The sequence below is a fragment of the Pteropus vampyrus genome, unplaced genomic scaffold, assembly GCF_000151845.1.
Source record: "Pteropus vampyrus isolate Shadow unplaced genomic scaffold, Pvam_2.0 Scaffold28, whole genome shotgun sequence".
NCBI lineage: Eukaryota > Metazoa > Chordata > Mammalia > Chiroptera > Pteropodidae > Pteropus > Pteropus vampyrus.
This window is the reverse complement of record NW_011888809.1, coordinates 2,421,580-2,443,290: the sequence shown is the minus strand read 5'-3', so window position 1 is coordinate 2,443,290 and position 21,711 is coordinate 2,421,580. Positions and strand designations below refer to the sequence as shown.

General features: G+C 47.0%; 1 protein-coding gene and 1 pseudogene across 1 annotated transcript; both read left to right on the top strand.

Annotated features, from left to right (window-relative positions):
- The first annotated feature begins 2,923 nt into the window (after positions 1–2,923).
- Positions 2,924–14,814, top strand: MFSD2B (major facilitator superfamily domain containing 2B). The gene is made up of 14 exons (XM_011356578.2): positions 2,924–3,055; positions 5,985–6,110; positions 7,171–7,295; positions 7,864–7,987; positions 8,306–8,384; positions 8,470–8,600; positions 10,281–10,371; positions 10,482–10,603; positions 11,037–11,120; positions 11,420–11,500; positions 11,698–11,807; positions 12,187–12,330; positions 12,743–12,919; positions 14,051–14,814. The coding sequence occupies exons 1-14, from the start codon at positions 2,969–2,971 to the stop codon at positions 14,073–14,075; spliced, it is 1,506 nt and encodes a 501-aa protein (XP_011354880.1). The 5' UTR covers positions 2,924–2,968; the 3' UTR covers positions 14,076–14,814.
- Positions 9,877–9,995, top strand: LOC111737593 (annotated as a pseudogene).
- Positions 14,815–21,711: the final 6,897 nt, after the last annotated feature.

Here is a 21,711-nt window from a genome sequence, read left to right as displayed (position 1 = left end):
GAAAACATGAATTTGGTAAAGGAAGGCAAACTGGGAAATAAGGAAGCATCTTAGGTGTGGAATAATATAATTTTACCTAAGTAGTTGTTTCAACATTGTCGTCTGTTTCTTGAAAATCATTGTTAGGGCTGATATATAATAGTACATTTCCAATTTTACAGATTCTAATTTATTGGTTAAATTGCTATGCATTATCCAGGTTGTAAAAGTGATCTTACTTATATACTTGTCTCATTCAGGATACTTTTCACGATGTTTCATTGTGTCGAAAATATGTATTCATCTGTTTTAGTGCCTTAAAGTATTTGGAAAACAATCTTTTGCTAATGGTCAAAGAACTGATGTCTTAAAGATGAAATACTATTGATTAAAAGGATCTGTGAAATAATTTATACTTGTTTGTGATAAAATAGTTACATATAAGTGCATTTGTCATTTTTATTTGGCAAAGTTCTTCAGTTTGAGAATCAACAAACATTTATTAGGTATTTTCTGTTTGTCAGGTACTCTAACCAATGTTACTTTCATTTAATTCTCAGAAATGTTAAAATGTGATATTTTTAATACTAACTCAATGTTTGTGTTTAATTTTTGAACCATCCTTTATGTCCTGAGTTGAACTAGCATGAAGACTCCTTAGTAGGGTTTACTCCTTTGTTCTTTCTCTTTCTAAGTCCAAACCATTTAATTAAAAAGTTGTTCATCACACCAGATCTTCAAATAGCAGTGGTTTATTTAGTAGGCTAATATTTGACTCTTTGTTGTTTGTTTTAAATGTATTTTTTTGCACAGAAAATTTCATGTACATTGTAGAAAATTATAAAATGCAGATATCCTTAAATAATCTTTAAATCACCTATTATTCCACCATTCAGTGATAACCACTGGTAACATATTGGTGTGCATCCTTTCAGGTATTTTCATTGTCTTTTGTTTTAATTAAAAGGCAAGTTTTTTGGTTATTGTTATCCTGCTATTTATTGAAATCTAACTTATTTATCTTTAACTAAAAATTGCATTAGGAACATGCCATGACTTTAAGTAGAAGAGTAGCTATTAGGAACAAAAGCCTATTATTTTAATTACATTTCTGTGAACAACAAAAAAAAAAGATTAAGGTGTTTTTTCTGTTTTCTGCCCACTTTAAAATTAAAATTATGGTAGTATATGCAACAAAGTACAAATATTGAGAATGAAGTGTTTCCAGACCTGATAAAAATGCACATAAAATGATGTAATTAAAAGTAGATTATCGAAAAAGCTTCAGCTTAAGTTAATGGTTAGTTTCCAAAGAATTAAATATTTAGCATATGCATTATCTAATTATTCTTCCACTGTGATAGGGCTGCAATTAAGAAACAGAAAGTACCCATTTTGTAGATTAAAGAATTGATGAATATTTCACAATATATACAAATACTGAATCATTATGGTGTACAACTAAAACTAATATAATGTGTCAATTATACCTCAATTAAAAATAAAAAAGAACTGAGGTGTAGAAAATGCAATGAATGACTTGCTTTATACTAAGTAGTTTATACTTTAGCATTATGGGCTCTGGTATCATTAATGCCAGTATTAGTATAAATTAACTTAAGGTCTCAAGATCACATTTGCATTTCAGTCTCCACCCCAGTTCTAGGCAACCACAAATCTACAATCTGTCTACAGATTTACCTCTTCTGAACATTTCATGTGAATGAATCATACACTATGTGGTCTTTTTGCTTAATGTTTTCAAGATTCGTTCATGTCCTTGTTATTGTCGAATAATAGTCCATCATATGGACTACCGCATTTTATTTATCAAAAGTTCTACTTTTGGGCTCTCAAATAATGTTATGAACATTTGTGTTCAAGTTTTTGTGTGAACATGTTTTCATCTCTCTAGGGTATATATTTAGGAGTAGAATTATTGAGATATATGCTAATTCCATGTTTAAGTTTTTGAAGACCTGCCAGTTTTCCAAAGTGCCTGCACTGGCTGGCTTACATGCCCAGCCCAACAGCAATGCATGATTTCTCCACATCCTCCTCAACACTCGTTATTGTCTTTTTAATTATAGCCATCTAAGTGGAGTGATATCTTGTAGTTTTGTATTTCCCTAATAATATGGGCGTCTTTTCATATGTATATTGTCCATTTGCCTATCTTTGGAGAAATATCTGTTGATATCCTTTGCCCACTTTTAAATGGAGCTGTCTTTATTATTGAGTTGTAAGCCCTCTTTACATATTCCAATGCAAGTCTTTATGATTTGCAAATATTCTATTCCGTGGGTTGTCTTTTCACTTATTTGTTGCAGGATATGCAGCATGAAGTTTTTTATTAAGGTATAGTCCAACTTGTGCTTGTGGTGACCTATCTTAAAAAACAACGTCTAACCCATGCTTATGAAGATTTCCTCCTGTTTTCTTGGAAGAGTTTTCTAGTTTTAGCCTTTACACTTAGGTCTATGATGCATTTTCACTTAATTTCCGTGTACGATGTGACCCTTTCCTTTTAAGGACCCTTCTGGGGAAATTGCATACACCACTCTGCTTTTATTCCCCAGCCAGACTTAATTCCTGTGGCCATACCCATCATCTATGTATGAGGCTGGAAAATGTGTATTTCAGGATCCGATATCGAATTTAGCATCTTGTGAATTTATTCAGCTATAATCTTAATCTGCAGGAGGAAGTTTAGCGCGAACCGCCTCTGGTTCTCGCACTTTCGAGAAGCTGCCGCAAGGAAAACGGTCCCCGGGGGCTCAACCGGCCTTTCCCCCCAGGGAATTTGGGCTTTAGGCATTTTGTTCTCCTGGGGAAGCGAAACCGTGCACTTCGCAGCTTCTAGGTTTCCCGCACGTTGCCACCGGCCGGCGCCACCCTCGCCACGCCGCGCCCACTCGGCGCCGGTGCCGCCCTCCCAGGGGACGATAACGCCCGAGGGCCACGGCCGCAGGCGGAGCAGCTGGGCGCGATGTCGGCGTCCCCCGGAGGGACCTCGGCCTCTGCGGCTGAAGCACTGTCGCCCCGGCTGGCAGCGCACACCCCGGAGCCCGGCCCGGTGAGCGCAAAGCGAGGGGCGAGCGGGGAGTTGGGGCGCATCCGGGCAGAGAGGAGGCGCTGGGCTCCAGAGACCTTGGGGGTGTCTGTTCGCAGCCCTTTATCCAGCCAGAGGGGCAGCCCTTCGGGCTTTCGAACTGCCCCAAGTGAGGTTTGACAGTTTGAGAGCCCAGAGGCTGCGGATATACGGGAGCCTCAAAGAGAATAGGATAAGAAACAGCCCTAGGCAAGTGAGTAACTTGCCGGATTCGTTCAGCTAATCAGACAGGACCAGGACCAGTCTCTGGTCTTCGGGCTCCCGGTCTAGGGCTTTTGTGCACTCCAGGTCTTCCCAGAGATCTCCTGAACCCTGGGCAGGTAGGACTTGAGTTGCACCTGAAGAGGCAGCCTCCCTTCTCCAGTCCCCGAGCAGGTGGTGTGGGCTTAGCCACCCTCTCAAACCCTGGCCTTGTCCAGTCACCAGTCTCTCTCAGAGATGTCCTTCTTGGCACCCAGGCCCCACAGTGAGGGTGGAGGGTAGGTGGGCCCCCAGGGGTGATGGGGCTGGGACTCATGCCGCAAGGGCGGGTATGCTGGAGGGGTGTTAGCAACTCTGAGCTGTGTGCGTATGCAAAATCCATTCCCCCTTCAAGAGAGCGCATTCCTTGTCTGAGGCTTCTCTTCACCACCACCTCAATTCCCTGTGCTTCCTCTCAGGCACCTCAGAGCAAAGGATTGTGGTCCCCAAGAAAGAAAGGTTAATAAGGAGTCTCTCTGGGAACTCATTTCTTAGTGAACTTTAGAAATTCAGGGTGAGATTAATGGCAAGAGGGGAAACTAACATTGCCAATTAAGTGCATTTTATTGCACTTAATTTGCATAACAACCCTATAAAGTTGTATTATCTCCATTTAACTAACATGTGAGAACATTGAAACTCAGCCCCGTTAAGTAACTTGCTCTGGGTCACACAGCCAGAAATGGCAGACGCAGAATTTGAATCTAAGTGTGTCCAGCTCTGAAACTTATGCTCAGTAAATTATAAAGGGCTTATAATTTACATAAAACTATCAAGATTTCAAGAACATATCATATACCTAGTTTCAGCTAGTTCTATCTTTTTCTATCTTTCAAGTGCATTCTGTGTGCCAGAAACTAGCTAGGCACCTTTAGGGAGAAAGGGAAATTGCATTATGGGATGGGGAGGGCTATTGTGGTGCATTCTGCCTGTTGTTAAAGTTCTCTGGAAGTTGAAATAACGTTCACACAAGTGTCAGAAAAGGAGGCCGGCCACATCCTGCCTCATGTGCGGTTTTCTCTGGGGAGGAGTGTGCAAAGGAGATGATAAACCCTTATCTGGGAAGACCTTCCCTTCCAAAGAATCTTGGGTGTCCTGCAAGGTACCAAAATGGGTGAAGCTATAGTCTCTCTACTCCCCCTCCCTTCCCCAAGTAAAGAATGAGAAAGGATTTCCAGCATCTTTCAAAGAAATTGCACTATACACAATGTCTTCATGGCATTTATTCCTTCAACAAATGTATGCCGAGCATCTACTATATGCCAACGTTTGTTCTAGGTACTGGGGCCATGATGGTGAATAGATGTTATAGGACATTCTCTCAGAGAACTTTTATTCTGATGAAGAGAGGCAAGAAATAAGAGTATATCAGGTAGTAAGTACAATTGAAAAAGAGACTTGGGTGGAGAGGAAGGGCCCCTCTGAGATGACATTTAGGCTTAGACTTGAATGACAAGGAGTCAGTTCTGTAAGAACCTGGAGGAAGAGCATTCCAGACAAAAGGAACAGGACGTGGAAAGGCCCTGAGGCAACAACAGGCATGGTCATTTTGAGGGAAAAAAAGAGACTCCATGGTTGGGGAGAGCTATCTGAAGTAAACTGAGAAAGGGAATGGAGGGCAGTTTGGGTGGGCTCTTGTAGGCTGTATGGTGAGGCTTTAAGAGAGAGGAGACACGATCTATGTTATCTATGTTAGGGGCTGGATGGAGAGTGGATAGTAGGGACCCAGAGCAGAAGCAAGGAAGCCACTTTGGAGGCTCTCACTGAAAGATTCGACAGGGGAATCAGGAAAGAGGAATCAAGGATGACTCCTGGGTTTGTGGTCCGGGCTGCTGCGTGGGCATTGGGGTCATTTAATGCAATGGGGACAACAGAGTTAGGAGTTGGTTGAAACGATGGGGTGGAAATCAGAAGCCATGTGTGTTGACCATGCTAAGCTGAAATGCTTTTTAAGCAACCATGTGGGGCTGTGAGTACACAGTCGAATATTGGAGTCCGGAGTCCACTAGATATCTTAGGGCTTGTGAGACACACACACACACACACATACACACACTTGGGGGTCATAAACATTACTTCATTTCTGTAGTGGGCTAGGAAACAGTCTCCTAGGGGAAAAAAAGGCTCTGATTTGTAATGTTTGCTATCTCTGTGGTATAATTACTCTCACAATGGCTGATTTCAGGCTACTAGTCAGTCATTCAGCAACTGCTGCAAAAGTCCTCTGGAGCCACTGCCTCATTTGTTCAACAAAACAACCCTGCAAAATTGGGACGATTATTCCATTTGACAGATGAGGCATGGAGAAAGTGGAGTCGGGGTCACATGAGGAGATGGCGGCAAAGTTAGGGGTCTCCTGACCCCCAGTTCACTCTGGCTTGCTGACTCAAAATAAAACAGACTGTAGCGGGAAGCACTGAGGGGGAAATGTAAGGAAGAACTTCCCCCCTGGAAATGTTTGTAGAGGTCATGGCTTAAGATTTTTTTCTTTTTACATGTCACTTCCCTTTAAGATGATTTGGGGCAAATTAGGACTAAGAGGTCTCTGGAAAAGCCCTCAAGACATAGAGACCCCAGAATGCTTATGGAAGTCAGGGGGTGTGGGGAGCTGTTTTGTGTCTCTGAGGCTGCTTAGCTCCTGTGTCTCCTCCAGGACAGCAGAACTGGTCGCCTCTCATTCTGTACTAAGGTGTGCTATGGCATTGGCGGGATCCCCAACCAGGTGGCCTCCAGCGCCATAGCCTTTTATCTGCAGCTCTTCCTGCTGGATGTGGCACGGGTGAGTTTGGGCAACAGCCCAGGGCCCCCTATTCCCACCCTCCTTAGTGTCTGGTCCTTCCGCCCCCACCATCCTTGATGGGTAACACTTTTGCTCTAAGCCTGACAAAAAGCCAATTCTATTGAGGGCAGCCTCTTCAAGAATGTTTACCGCAGGTTGTTTGTAGCAGAAAATGAGAAACAATGAGAATGCCCAGCAATATAGAAACAATTGGACAATAACTTTTACTAAATCCGTATAATGGACTATTATGTAGCCATTCAAAAGAATGGGTTAGATCTATATCAGTTGACTTGGAGGGATTTCCATGATGCACTATGAAGTAAAAAAGTTCTAGAGAAGAGTATAAAATGATCCTATTTTAGCAAAACAAAGACATGCCCCATATATGTAAATGCATGAGTATATGTGTATATGTGTCAGTACATGATTTAAAGTGAGCATGCAGAAAGTGTACGGAAAATTATACCAGGCTGTTAACATTGGCTATAGGCGGGAATGGTGGAGGATAGAGGATAAGCAAAAAAGAAATTTTTAATAAGGTATTCATGATTGTTTTAAATGACACCGATATGGTTGCATTTATATAAGATTACAAATTGCAAATGTATATAAATGCATGAAAGGTTGATCATCAAAATGCTTCTGGTTATCTCAGGATAGTGGGATTTGCTTAATATTTTTGTTCTAATGTTTCTACGAGTGTATCATTTATGTAATCAAAAAATCAATAAAACATTTTCATTATGAAACGAAACGTCGACCTCTGATTGTCAGCCTGGGTGTACCCTTCTTGCACTAAGCCAGCTTAGATGAGGGTCCCTCGCATCTTCTCCAAAAGTGACTGGGCAAGAGTAACAATGGGAATGTGCCAGTGTTTCTTCTCTAGTGCAGATGTGTCCTGAGAGCCTTTTGGATTAGTGTCCTGGAGAGGAGGCTGACTAGATCTTTACACTGTAGCTCTGGCCTTAGTCGGATCTCCCTCCTGGTGGGTGGGCAGGCCTGGGTACCCTCTCTGTTTCTGCCAGGCCTTGGCTATCTTCGTCCCTGTTCATTTCAGATCCCTGCTGCCCAGGTGTCACTTGTCCTGTTTGGAGGGAAGGTGTCTGGGGCAGCTGCTGACCCTGTGGCTGGGTTCTTCATCAACAGAAGCAGGAGGACAGGGTCTGGACGACTCATGCCCTGGTGAGCAGCCTCACAGTCCTTTGGATCTGGTACCCAGCCCTAGACCGAGGTCACTGTTTTTGTCACAGCCTGCTTCTTAGTAGAAATCCCTGTGGATGGTTAGAGAACAAGACTGCATAGCAGGCGATGGGACCAAACTGGGTCAGACTGAGTCATGCAGAAGTTCAGAGACATTCTTGGGGACTTTCCCTCACAAAGGGGCTCAGGGCTGGACAAAGCCTCTGAGATTCCCAGGCCTGACATGGAGAGCTAATTATGGGCAGGGTGGGCTGGAAACCAAGGAAGGTCTCACAGAGTAGGACACTTTTGTGCTCCAGGGCCCTTGATAGAGGGAATGGAATCACCAAACACCCAAGTGTCCTAGCCAGAGTCCCAGACCCACTCCTGCCTACATCCATGTCCCATCAGCCACTTCTCCCACTCGGTGGCTCCCAGCCTAAAAGCCCCAGCCCAGGGCTTCTCCAGGGGTAGAGGGCTTATGCCCAGAAGGGTGGTGTTGCTCCAGCACTGCCCTTTGTGTCCCCCATCCTGGTGCTGTGGGCACTCTACCTCCACTGTGCTCCCACAGGGTGCTGGGCTGCACGCCCTTCATTTCCTTGGCTTACTTCTTCCTGTGGTTCCTGCCCCCCTTCACCAACCTGCGAGGTCTTTGGTACATGACCTTCTACTGCCTGTTCCAGGCCCTGGCCACGGTGAGCAGGTGGCCCCTCTTCCTGAGCTTAGACCCCTGGGATCCTATTGCTGGCCACTCTGAAGTGTGTGTGTTGGGAGGGGAGGGGCGGGAAGGTGGGGATGTCCAGGAGGGTCCCACTGCCCGCACCTGCTCACCATTGCCTGGCAACCTACCATTAGCTCCCCCTGACCACTGCGCTAGCTCTGGCCTAGGTGCCGCCTCCTGTCCCCCAGACCCTGACTCCCGGCTTGAGGGGATCAGTGGGTAGGACTGGGACGGGGCGCTGGGTTGGCAGGCTGGGCAGACGGGGGCCATCTAAGCTCCGTCGGCCCCCCAGTTCTTCCAGGTTCCCTACACAGCGCTCACCATGCTCCTGACCCTCAGTCCCAGAGAGCGAGACTCCGCCACCGCGTACCGTGAGTGCGGGCATTGGGTGGGGGCACGGGATGGCACTGCCCTGGGCTGGGAGCTGGGTCTCCTCGAGTGCTGGCTTTGTCCCAGGGATAACCATGGAGATGGCAGGGACGCTAATGGGAGCCGCGGTCCACGGGCTCATCGTGTCGGGTGCCCACGGGTCCCACAAGTGTGAGGACATCGCGCTCCCGGACCCGGTCGCCATCACGCCCAAAGCCGTGAGTGCCTATGCGGCTTGGCCCGCCAGGACCCGCTCTGTGGAGTCGCCTCTTTCCTCTAGGGCCACTTCTTCCCCAGGTCTCTCGATGGTCGTTTGGGGGCTCAGCTCTGCACACCATGCCTCTCATTCCTTCCCTTATCCTCTACTTGGGCCCATGACCCGTCGTCCTACCGCCAGACCTGCTTCTCCGCCTAGGTGCCTACTAAACAAATACGCAGCGGACCAGCAGCCCATCTGGACTGGAGGAGGCAGACCCCAGAGGACGGGCAGGGGCAGGGGAGAGGGCAGCAGGGTTTGGTGTCCTTGCAGAGCTCAGGGTAGAGCCCCTCCTGTGACCTCGCCCAGCGGGCCCCAAACAGAGGGCCCCTAACACCCAGTGTGAAGAGAAGGGAAACCCCGCAGCAACACCTGCTTCCTCTCCCTTCAAAGCACGTCCCTCTTCGGCAACTAAGGCATCCATCTATTCGGCATCAAGTTCATCTTCTATTCCCCTCAAGCAAATGACATCACTACCCCCCAGAAGCCTAGGAGTTACCTTTTATTCCTCCCTTACTCTCAACCGTCCGGTCCAACCTATTACCAAATCCTGTCCATGTTTTAGGCCAAAAATCTGATTCCACTGCCACGTCCTGGCTCAGGCCTCTGCAAGCCCCTCCCCTTCACTGTCTGGGCGAGGGCGGAATGGAGGGTGGCTGTGACCTTGGTTTGGGGAGGCAGAGATCAGGCGGGGCCTGGGATGGTGAGCTGTGGGGAGCGGAAGGCTGAGAACCCATCCCTAAAGGCACAGAATGTTTGGGTGCCTCTTGGTAGCTCCAGCTCTATTATCCATCAACTTCGTTAACGTGACACACATTCATAGAAAAATTCATTAAGAATTTCAAGACAGCAGCAGCAACACATTAACCCCCAAGTGCAGGGCCCTGGGTGACTGTGCTGGACTCACACAGGTGAGGCCCTGCCCGTCTCCTGTCCTCCGCTCCCCACAGGCAACCTCTATCCAGAGCTGGGTGGCTGTTACTTCCATGCGTGTCTCTGTGTATTTTATCACATATGCACCTTCCCCTGAATGACAGGTGGAACTGTTTTTGACATTTATCTGGGTCATCGTGCATCACACTGTGCTGTAGCTTTCTGCTCATGGATCGATCTTCCTCTCACACTCCAAGCCCCTTACTGTAGATACACAGGGGTCACTTATTCATCACTGTAACCTCAGGGTCTAGCATACAGAAGTCAGCAATACTGAATGTTTGTTTTAAAAAATGTGAGGCGGGGTCTACGGCCATGCCACCCTGAACGAGCCCAATCCTGTCTGATCTCGGAAGCTAAGCAGGGTTGGGCCTGGTTAATACTTGGATGGGAGACCACCTAGGAAGACCAGGTGTTGTAGGTGTAAAAAATAAACAAACAAACAAATAAATAAATAAATAATGAGAGGTGGGGGCCCAGACCCTTGCTGGCATGGATGCGGGCAGGAGGCGTGGGGTCAGGAGAAAGACTATCCTGGACCTTTAGCTCTCCCTCTTCTGCTGAACTAATTGGGAGGATGGGCACCCAGCAGCTTTGGGCTGGGGCTCTTCTTCTATTGGGAGGTACTCCTGTTCTGCCCCTGAGTGTCCGTCCCTACCTCTAGGGGTTGGAAACATCACCCCCACCCCAGTTCTGTCCTGTCCCACAGACTCGTCTCTACTCCATTGCAGCCGCCGTGGTTGCCGTGACTTACCCTGTGTGCGTTGGTTTGCTCCGCCTGGGGGTGACGGAGCAACCAGGTATGGGGGTGCAGGCAGAGTGTGGGAAACAGAAAGCTGGGAGCTGGGCTCCTCTTGGACGTGGGTTTTGGTTTGGAACTCTGCCAAGCTGTCACCTTCCTGTGTTGCAGAGCCCTCTACCCCAGCCTCTAGCCAGGGCCCAAGCTTCCTGGCTGGGCTGGGCCTCACTGTCCGGCACCCGCCCTACCTGAAGCTGGTTATCTCCTTCCTGTTCATCTCAGCAGCCATTCAGGTACGTCTGGCCAGGCCAGTCCCCATTGGTCCAGTTCATCTCCATCCCTACTGCATCACGTTTAGGCTTGAGATGTAGTAGGGAGAGACCAGTGGCTGGCATGTGGCCTGGAGAGGCTGGTGCTGGGAAGATAGAGATCAAATAGAACCTGTGGTTTGGGGAAGCGTTAAGGCCTAGACACTAGGAAAAACGGTGTCTGAGATGGTAAAGTTCACCCAATCTTAGCTGTGCAAGGGGGAAGGTAGACCAGTAATGGTGTTTATACCTGTGTCAAGAAAAAGTTTCCTTTGTAGGGGAGGGGACTCCATGATGGCAGCAGCAACCAGAGTTCAAGGTCCAAAAGAGGAGGCCAGACTTGAGATCTAGGCTTTGCCCCTGACTTCTGAGTTCCTGCCATTCCCTGTAGACTCCCACTTCCTGTCAACTTCCTCAGGTGGAGCAGAGCTACCTGGTCCTGTTCTGTACACATGCCTCCCAGCTGCACGACCATGTCCAGAGCCTGGTGCTAACCATCCTGGTAAGGGGACATGGGGTGATGGAGACAAAGTCACTTAGGAGCCTGAATTGGGAACATGTGTGAGCCTTGACACGCGTAGCCAGTGTTCTGGCGGTCAACATTCTTGACTTGGCTGTGGTCTAAATTGGCTGCATTCCAGCATAGAGTGGAATTGTGGTGGGTAATAAAGTTCATAGCCACTAGTTCCAACCAGGGGGCAAGATTGGGGTCGGACAACCCACCTAAAAGCCATGTCTTCAAGAACTTGGGCAGAGGCGTTGGCAACACGGCCAGACTGTGATGGTTCTGTCTGTTTGCAGGTCTCAGCTGTACTGAGCACCCCGCTGTGGGAGTGGGTCCTACAGCGATTTGGGAAGCGGATGTCAGCCTTCGGGATCTGTGTGAGTGAGGCAGGAAGCAAGACCTGGGGAGGGGGAGGTGACCTTAGAGCCTGAGCATCTTGGGGGCCAGCAGGGAGGACCTGCATTAGCTTGTGTCTTCAGTGCTCAGCACAGGACCAGGTTGGGGGGCCATTTGTAAAGGCTGGTGTGTGAGTAAATGAAACAGCAAGGACAGGGCAGTGTGTCTGTCTCCTCAGGTGATGGTGCCTTTTGTAATCCTGTTGGCTGTTGTGCCCACGGCACCCGTGGCATACGTCGTGGCCTTTGTATCTGGCCTGAGCATTGCCGTGTCCTTGCTGCTACCCTGGTAGGCTGGGCGAGGGGAAGGGAATGTGGGAGCTTCACATCCTTCTTCATGGGACCGCCCTCCTTCATGTCAATGTGCTGTCTCAGGCCCCTTCTGCCTAGCTCGTGCTGGGGAGCAACTCTCCCACTTGCAGATGGAGGCTACCAGCTCCGTCCTGGGAGCCATCCTGAAAGAGCACCAGATGGCAGGAACGGTGGGCAGCGGGGGGCAGGGGAGGTGGAATACAAGCGCACACACTGTCTGGCTCTCTGTAGGTCAGTCCTAGTCCCGGGCAGCAGGGACACAGGGATGTCTCTGACTTGGTCTCTGTTCTCAGGGAACCTGAAGGCTGGAGGCTGTCAAGGGGAGGAAGGGGATAACTCTGCAGCCTCCTCCCCAGGTCCATGCTTCCGGATGTGGTGGATGACTTCCAGCTGCAGCACCAGCACGGCCCGGGCATGGAGACCATCTTCTATTCGTCCTACGTCTTCTTCACCAAGCTTTCAGGCGCAGGCGCCCTGGGCATCTCCATGCTCAGTCTGGAGTGAGTCGCAAAGTTGGGCTGTACCAGAGGCACAGCAGACTAGTGGGGTGGGAAGAAAAGGGCAGGGTTCCCCACCCCAGCCAGCCAGGGGCCACGCATGAATCTGGGGCCCAAGCTCTGCTCTTTGGACAGTATGGGGGAACCATCTGCCCCAGGTTTCTCTGTGCACATGACCGGGAGGGGCCTTTTTTGGGGACTGTACCCCTCTGAAGCCCCGTCTCCCCCACATTCTCAGTGCTCTCTGAACTCTCCGTCCGACCCATTCCAACAACACTCCCTTCCACCACAGTTAGGCTGATCTGGCCAAGAAATCAATCTAAGTTTCAGGAGAGTATGGAGGTGGAGGATCTGGGACCCCTCCTCCAGCAAGGAACGCTCAGGAGAATCTGAGCCGGATGCTGTATTTCCCCAGGTTTGTAGGGTATACGGCAGGAGTGTGCAAGCAGGCAGAGCAGGTGGTGGTGACCCTCAAGGTCCTCATTGGTGCCGTGCCCACCTGCATGATCCTCACCGGTCTTTGCATCCTTATGGTTGGCCCTACTCCAAAAGTGCCAAGTCCGGACACCTCCCGCCGGCTGAGCCTTCGGAGGTAGGCACCCCATGCACGCGGGTACACACAGCAGGGCCGCCTACACCCAGGGAGGCACGCAGACGTATGCTGGTGTAGGAGTAACCAGTCCACAGGTCTCCTGGCGGTACCGATACCATCGAACAGTCCCGCCTTTGGAGACTCTTGCCTTAGCTTCTGCGACACCATTTTCTGGACTTTCTTCTGCTATTCTGGTCATCCCTGCTCAGTGTCCTTCCTTCCGTTATCTCAGATGGCGGTATGGGAGTGTTCCCTTCTTCACCCCCGTTCCCTTTGCTCTCCATAATACCCGGCACCTCGCCTACTTGCTAGACCTCAAGCACTTTCTTGTGTTTGGCGACTCCTATACCTGCCCCTCTGGACTTCCTTCAGGTTCCAGATTTACATTTCTGGCTCTCATTTGAACATCTCCAACTGAGAGCTCACGAGCAGGGCAGTGTCTTAATGAGCCTCGAACTGGATTCACTTTCTCTCCTCGATCAGTGTCTCCTCCTGTGCCCTCGTCCCGGTGAATGGCACCATCCTCCAGCCTGGGCGTTGAAACCCGAGGGTCCTCTTTCATTCTTCCTCCTACAGGCTGTGCTGAGCAGCCCTCTGAGCCTTGTCCTCCTCCTTTCCAGAGCACTGATTCCACTGCCGGGGACCGGCTGCTCACTGTCTGGCTTTCCCAGTAGGCTGTGGGGACCTTGAAGGCTGGGGCTATGTTTATTCATTTTTATGTCCCAAGAGCCAACCAGAGCCTGGAGCCAAGCAGGTGCTGTGTTATCATGTCCGGTCCAGGAGACTTTCACCAGCACGTGTCCAATAGGAGCACATGTACCTACAGGAGACCACACCGGGGAGGCGGGGAGTGGCATTGTCATCAGTGCCACTGGTCAGAGGGGTTGGTCCCAGATTCCAGCCAAGTAATGCCGATGTCATGTGTTACACTCAGGGAATGACACATGGATGGGGAACTGCTCGATGGGACTTGGGGAAACAGGCCCTGTAGCTTTACTCCCAGGAGTAGTGAAGGGGAGGGGGAGCTAGGAAGACAAGGAACAGCCGCTGACACTTCTACCGGGGTCTGTGGCAGGACAGAGACTGCACCCCACCCTCATTCTTCCCTTTGGCTTCTTTTCCATCTTACAGGAGGACCAGCTACAGCCTTGCTTGAAGTTTGAGACTTCTGTGAGCTGGAACAGCAGGAGCCAGAGTCTCCTGGTCTCGAAGCCCCCTTTTCTTTTCAGTTGTTTAGCACCCGTACTTTGCAGCTTACACAGGACCTTTTCTCTGGGATATGGTCTTCAAGGACCTCTCTAGAAGGGACTGGCCTGGGCTCCACCTGTCATTTCTTGCCTGTTGACCACAGACCATCTCACATAGGCCTGTGCCCCTGACTCTCAGCTCCAGGCAACCTCTGACCTGGAAAGCATCCCAACAGCAGCTACTCCTGGAAAAAGCAAGCCCTTTCCAGCCTGGCCTGCAGACTCCCCGTGGGAGCATCAAAAGCCTGCTGACCTGACAGAACAGACACACGGACCTCTTGCTCCTCCTGACTCTCCAGTGGATAGGAGAGAGGCTGACAAATGGGCAGAGTGGGGACGATATGTCACAAATGCACATACTGGGATGTCCAGTTAGGAGAGACACAGACAGATGTAGTGAGGCCGCCAGACCCTAAGGGCAGTGTATGGGGTTGAGAAGACTGAGCAAAGCATGACAGGTGTTTCTCTAGCCTTTCCCTGTGTTTAGATAGGTTGGCGACACTCTTTACAGAAGTGGACACAGCCTGCTCTCAGGCCACCAAAGAACAATAATTTTTATGAATACTACTTATTTTCGTGGAAATATTCTTCTGAAATTTTATCTCCTAAAAGCACAGGAACCAGTTTTCTAGAGGCTATGCCTTTGGGGAAAAAAGATCTGCTGAGATTTATTTTTTCAAAAACGAATGAAAGGGTTTATCTTCTACTGAGTCTGTGAAATGTGATTGTGGCCAACTACTCATCCCACCTCCAGAGAAACCTGTCCTGGGGGTGGGGTGGGGGGGGGTGCTGATGTTAATAACCTAGCTATGCCCCCTTAGCCTTATATCTCTGACTCTCTAGTTCCTCAGATGAGCCAGAGATGCCACGTGGGAGCGGGTTCTTACTTTCCTTTACAAGAAACAAAGTTGGCACTCTAGAGCAGGCCACGGTGGCTCATGTGGGCAGAGGCCTGTAGAAGCTGTTGGGGAACCCATGGGGGCCCTGAGCAACTCCCCCTAGGGAACCTAAAGTGGGGGGTCAGGAGGTACAGACTTGCATCTAGTCCCCAGCTCTGTCCCCACCATGGGGTCAGCTCTCCTGAGCCCATCTCCCAGGACCAGGCTCCCTTCCACTTCCTCTTCAGACCTTTGGCCACCTCTTCGGTCCCAGACTCAGACCAAAGATTGCCAGAGCTCACTCACACGCAGGCAGGACGTGCTTCTCGGAGCTTAGAGCATTTTGCTTCCTTCACAAATACTGTGACACAAGAGGGAACCAGACCTCAGAGTGGGAGTGCAGAGTGTGACCTGGTGTGTGTGATGCCTGAACTCTGGGGCCCTTGCGACACCGACATGCGTAGCTGATCCTTGTGGCCAACAGGCACCAGAGAAAGAACTGGGCTCAGCTTCTCTTCACTGCCTGTCCCATTCAGGAAGGGGCAGACAGGAAGCTGAGCCTGCCCCCTGCTGTGCACATATACACAAGCAGGCGTGTGCCCACACACAGAACGGTTTCTCAGCACTGGAAATTCACGCTGCCCGTCTGGAGAGTTCCTGGTGAGACAGAAGGCAGGGTAAAGTCTCTACTACGTCATCATGTTAGGTCCTGCTTTGGAAACCTGGGTAAGGCAGGTAGGATCAGAAGATTTTATGTCACCTGTATTTCCCGGGGGTGCAGTCTCAAGTTGCAGAGTTATACAGTACAGAGACAGTAGCGGGGGGCCCTCTCTGGGGGTCAAGGATGAGATCTCAGAGATAGGAGGCCATCGTGGGCTGGCCAAAAGGTATCAACCCTCCTATTTTGTCCTCACAGCAGCCCTGTGAAGCAGGTACCATTATTCTCATCTTCGGATGAGGAAAAGGCTTTAAGAGCTTAAGCAACTCGCCTAAGGTCAGTTGTTGGTGTAAACAGTCTGTAACTCAAGTCAGCCGACTCCAAAGCTTGGAGAGAGAGCCAGTGCTTAAAGCACTAGTTGGAGGAACGGCCGATCCCCGGGCTTTGGTATCACCAGGATGACTCCTCCTCTGAAACCAGTCGCAGCATCCCTGCCTCTGACTCTGCTCCGATTCCACTGTAAGTCCCATTATGTCTACTCTCCGACCTTTGGTTCATTTGCCCACGGAGCCTACCCACTTGTCCACTCCCCTCCTCTGATGCCTGCCCTCAGAGTCTGTCCTCCTGTTTCGGAGGAAAGCCTCTCTCTTTGCCACTGAGGCCAACTCCTGGGCTTATCAGTGGCCAAGATAATCTCTCGCTCCTTCCCTCTCCACTACCTTTTCCACCTCCACTTAAATTCTGGAGATCATGCCTTTCACTTGCCCAAGACTCTCAGTCCCACCTTTGCATCCCATCAGCTTAGTCCCTGTGATGGCCTTCAGGCCTCACAAGGTCAGGCCGCTGCTAAGCCATCACCTCCACAGAGGGGCCTGCCTCGCTTCCCTGCTGGCCCTCATGGTCCCTCCCCCACCCCCACACTATAAGCTTTGCTTATAGTTAGTAGTGACCTCCCTCTACATACAATTATGTTTATCAATGGCTTGTTTATTGCATGACACCCTCATTAAAATGTGAATTTCACGAGGATGCGGACTTTAACTGCTATACCCTCAGTGCCCAGAAGTAAATGTTCAATATGAATTGTTTGCTAAATAAACAAGTGACTGTTCAGATTGCCTTCGTCCTGAAACAAAAAGCAGCCTTTTCCTGTCATCTGCTTCACTTTCCCCGCACGCCCTGCCACCACAGCATTGTCTCCTTATCCTAACCTGTCCTTCCCTCACCCAGGAAACCTGGCCTCCGCCTCCCCACTGAGGAGACAGCCTGGCACGGGGACGCCGGCACTGGCAAAGGAGAGATAGGAGTTTGGATGTTGCTTTCGTCTTTTACACGTGTGATTAGTAACCTTAGTCAACAAATCTGAGCCTCCCTTTCTTTTTTGAACACATGTCTATGCCATTATCTACACTTCAGGATGACTGTCAGGATTAAGTGAGATAATGCCGGACCGAGGAAACCCTCAGTGACTGCCAGCCACTGATGCTGACCACTCCTTTCGAAACTTCTCCCTTGGCTTAAACGACCCCACCCTCCCAGTTCTCCTCTTCACCCGTGACCACCCACTCTGTCTTTTCCTGTGTTGCTTCTTCCTTTGCTGCTCTGCAGTGGTGGCAGTCTCCCCAGGGCTGTGTGATCTCATTCACCGTCACCACCTGTGCACCATTCGATTTCCAGCCCTGAGCTCCTTGCTGACCTTCAGATCCCCAGAGCTGAATATCGGTGCCCATCTGAGTGTTCTTCAGGCAGTTAAAACCTCACGTGTCCTAAGTGGAACCCATCACCTTCTCCCCACCCTGTTCTGCCACCTGCATTTTTGGTAAATTATGTCAGCATCTATCCAGTCATCAAAATCAAAAACTTGGTGTCTTCATAGTTTCCTCTCCCCCGATTCACTACACCACCTCATCTCCATATACACCGAGTAGGTATGAGCATGGACTAAGCAACAGAAAGAAAGGGTTGCAGCTTGTGGGTTATTATCATAATGATAGAAGTTATTTGAAATTGGACAGCAAGTTTAACACCAGCTATGGATGGGTGTGGCTCATAACACACTGGGTGAACTGATGTGGCTGCTTGCTAGATATCTGAGATGTGTGTATGTTTATATATTCCTATTTCAGCTAGGTATAGTTTTCTGTGTTCGCCTAGTGTTTCTTAAGAACAAAACCAGTGTGTAAGCAACAGGAAATGTTATGCACTAATTGTTTCTTAATATAGCAACTGCGTTGGAATAAACTTGTGTTTTCAAAACAAGCATTATAACAGAACTGAAAGTAGATGTGTGTGGGTGTAAATATATAAAAATCCTACATGGTCCCATAAATATTAGTGGAATGAAATAAATATTTTAAAACAATTCCCACAAAGAAAACACCAGATCCAAATGATTTTACAAGTTCTATGAAACTTTCAATCAAGGATCATTCTTATCTTATGCAAATTATTCCAGAAAATAGAGAAAGAAATACTCTGCAACTTATTAGAACAGGCCGGAATAAGCTTGTTACTGAAACCAGACAAGCAAAATAAAGTAAAAAAGAAATTCACAGGCTAATCTTATTTATAAACAGAGAAGCAAGAATCCTAAACACAATATTAGCAAACAGAGTCTGGTAATGTCTAAAAAATAAATACATCATGAACATATTGGGTTTATTCCAATAATGCAAGATTTAATATTAGAAAAATCTATCAAGTGAGATTTACCACATTAACAGATTAAAGGAGGAAAAAAGTATAATCGATATGGAAAAAATCCTTTAATAAAGGATTTTTAAACCTGAGAAAAGACATCATTCTTAATGGTGAAACAGCCCCTTTAAAGTCAGGAATAAGGCAAAGATAACCCACTATGACTGCTTCTATTCAATACTGTATCAGGGGATCTAGCCAGAGCAGTATGATAATAGTATAAGAATTAGAAAGAAGAAACAAAATCGTCATTATTTGTAAGTGATCTTATTGCCTACATAGAAAACCCAAAAGAATCTACAGAGAAATTATTAGAAGAGAGTTGAGCAAGGTAGTTGGATGGCAAATGAACAAAAAACAAATTGTACTTTTATAGGTCAGCAATTTTTAAAAGATATCATTAACAGTAGCAAAAAGTATAAAGTACCTAGGAATAAATGAACAAGATGTGGAAAGACTTCTGCTTCTGGTCATGTTAAAATAGTCGGGACCGGATCTAGACTCTTGACTAAAACGATAAGAAAAACTGGACAGAATATATGAAACAACAGTTGTGGAGACACTGGGCATCAGGCAACAAAGGAGTACTCTCCGAAAGATGGGAAGCAAATGAGACGAATCTGAAGACTGCCCCGGCTTACTGCCTTGAGAATTTCCAGATGACAGTGAAGAGAACCTTTCGGAGCCCAGAGGACTCCCTGAGTTGAGAGGATGAGTCTGGGGAGACCAACATGACTAGAGTCTGCAGGACAGGATACTGAAGAGGAGGGAGCTACACAAAGAGAAAACTTGGGAGATACACAGATGGTCCCCCTTAAGTACTCAACAGAATGCTGGTTAACAAAATAAATGTGGAAGACAAAAGTTTTATAAAAGATTGATAAATGTGACTTCAATAAAATTAACAATACTTATTCAACAAAACATACCATAAAAAGACAAGTCACAAACTAGGTGAAGATATATTAACCACATATATTTATGATGTCTAGAATATAGAATATATAAAGAATTCTTACAACTCAACAAGAAAAAGACAACCTAACAGGTATTTGGGCAAAAGATAGGAACAGGCATTTTGCAAAAGAGAAAACTCAGAATGGCCAATAAACACATGAAAGATGCTCAATTTGGTCCAGAAGTAAATATTAGGATATCAATGAGAAACCATTTAGAACTATTAGAGTGTCATAAATCAAGAGGTCTTGGGCAAGCATAACAATAGCAGCTCTGATACACTGCTGTTGAGAGTGATGACTGACATAATCACCTTAGAAAATAATTTGAATTTATTTTCAAATTATTTGTGTTCCAGCAATTCCATGTCTAGGTAAAAGATCCCAGAGAGACTTTTTGAACGCTTGTGTCAGGAGATACTTAACAAGAATATTCAAAGAAATATTGTTTATAATTGCAAAAACAAAACCAGGGAACAATCCAAATGTATGTGGCAGGAAAATGGATAAATTGCAGTAACTCAAAGCAGTGAAAGTCACAGAACATACACATAACAAATAGGAATCTTAGAAACAATACTGAGTGAAAAAAAGCACGTCACAGAAAACTATATACAATACCATTGTATAAAGCTCAAAAACAAGGGAAAATAAATATTATATTGTTTAGGTCGATGTGTACACGTGGTTATGATGAAATTGCTTTTTAAAAAGAAAAGGAATGAAAAAAGGATGACAACAACCAAGAGATGAATTACCTCTGGGGTGGAGTTAGCTCTACGGAGAAGGATCCAGGAGGGACACACAGGGAATCTGAATGGTTTCTAGTAATGTTCTGGTTCTTAAATTAAGTGGTAGGTGGTTTGTTTTATTATAAAGCCCTTCTATACTTTATGTCTATTGTATGTATCGAATAATACCCATACAAATTTTAGAAAAATTTGGGCAAAAAATGGGATTTGTAAATAACATCTCTCCTTATGCAAAATATTCTCAATATAACATTAAACAATAATTTAAAGGATCTAGCTCTTCTCTCCCTGTCTCCAAAGCCAGCAAATACTGGATCATCTTCCATCTGCTATTATATGACTACAACAGCAAGGGCCAAGGAAGCATCTTTTTTAGACAGTTGTCATAGTATCAGATTAGTTGTAAAGAACTAAATAATTTATATTCTGGACTATCCACTAGAAGAAGAAACACAGAAACATACACATACATAAAATCAAGAACATTTCTGTACACCAGTAATAATCACAAAGAAAATACCATTAAAACATTCACATTAGAAACAAAACAGCCACATCAGTCATGAGTAATTTTACTGAAGACTCATTCACAGGATTCTGACCAGAGAAATGGTGATTATTACACACACCTTGTGGCAGCCACATTGACCTTACTGTGGGGTCTCTCAGCCCCCTTCTTTAGGCTTCACAGTTGTGTGCTTTCATCCTCCCCAGACACTTCCTTTGCAAGTAGAGCCAGGCCCCAGACTGTCCTCAGCCACTGCTCTCAGGCAACTGATTACAGACAAGTAGCCTCCACTTCCATTATCCCAGCAGCTCTCTAATGCATTTGAACCACAAAATGGGTCCTTGCTTCTTCCCTATCGCAGCTCCATCTTCACAAATGGTAACAGACAGGAGTTCCCAAGGGTACAAAACATTTCTTTCCAGATAATTTTAAAGGAAAGAGAGAAAAAATACCTATGTGCTAATGGAGCTTGGATGGCTGAAATACTTTATCTGCAGATGTGTTCTGACCAGCCACACACACTGATCGATTTGTTATGCTATAGTAATTGAAATTTATAATTGTGTTTGAAGGCAGTGAGAAACACTGTGTCTCTCTGAAATTGGAATCAGGGATCTTTCCATTATACTAAGCTGGCACGTTAGCCCAAAATTATAATAACTGGTACTTTTTAGAACTACCAGAGATTCAGTGAAATTTCTAACTTTCTGAAACACTTTCTCTCACAGACTCTGTGCTGGTCTCTAAGACTTGAATAGAGGGAAAAGAAAAATACCAAAATTAAAGAGATAATTTAACTTAAAGATTACAAGGGGAAAAATAAGATATTTTAAAAAAACAAAAAAAAAAAAAAAAAAAAAAAGCTTTTCAGGGAGAAAATCTGGAGTGGCGACAGCAGGAAGTCCTGCCTTAAGACTTCACCTGTGCTTGGCATTGTACTGGTAGCATCACATCAGCAGATGCTCAAGAGGGGTCTACAGGGGCCAAAGCACTTGGAATTTCATTAGAAATTTGCCCAGGGCCAGGTTTTAGGAGTATCTGAACCTCTGTCAGCCAGAATTTTCTAAAGAAGCAAGAGGGTTAGGTTTAAATTCTA

What these genes read in the sequence shown, in the direction of transcription:
- MFSD2B (XM_011356578.2), top strand. Translation starts at nt 2,969, where the DNA reads ATGTCGGCGTCCCCCGGAGGGACCTCGGCCTCTGCGGCTGAAGCACTG. An exon ending in AGACTCCGCCACCGCGTACC is followed by an intron (nt 8,385 to 8,469) that starts GTGAGTGCGGGC and finishes GCTTTGTCCCAG; the next exon opens with GGATAACCATGGAGATGGCA. An exon ending in TGTCAGCCTTCGGGATCTGT is followed by an intron (nt 11,501 to 11,697) that starts GTGAGTGAGGCA and finishes CTGTCTCCTCAG; the next exon opens with GTGATGGTGCCTTTTGTAAT.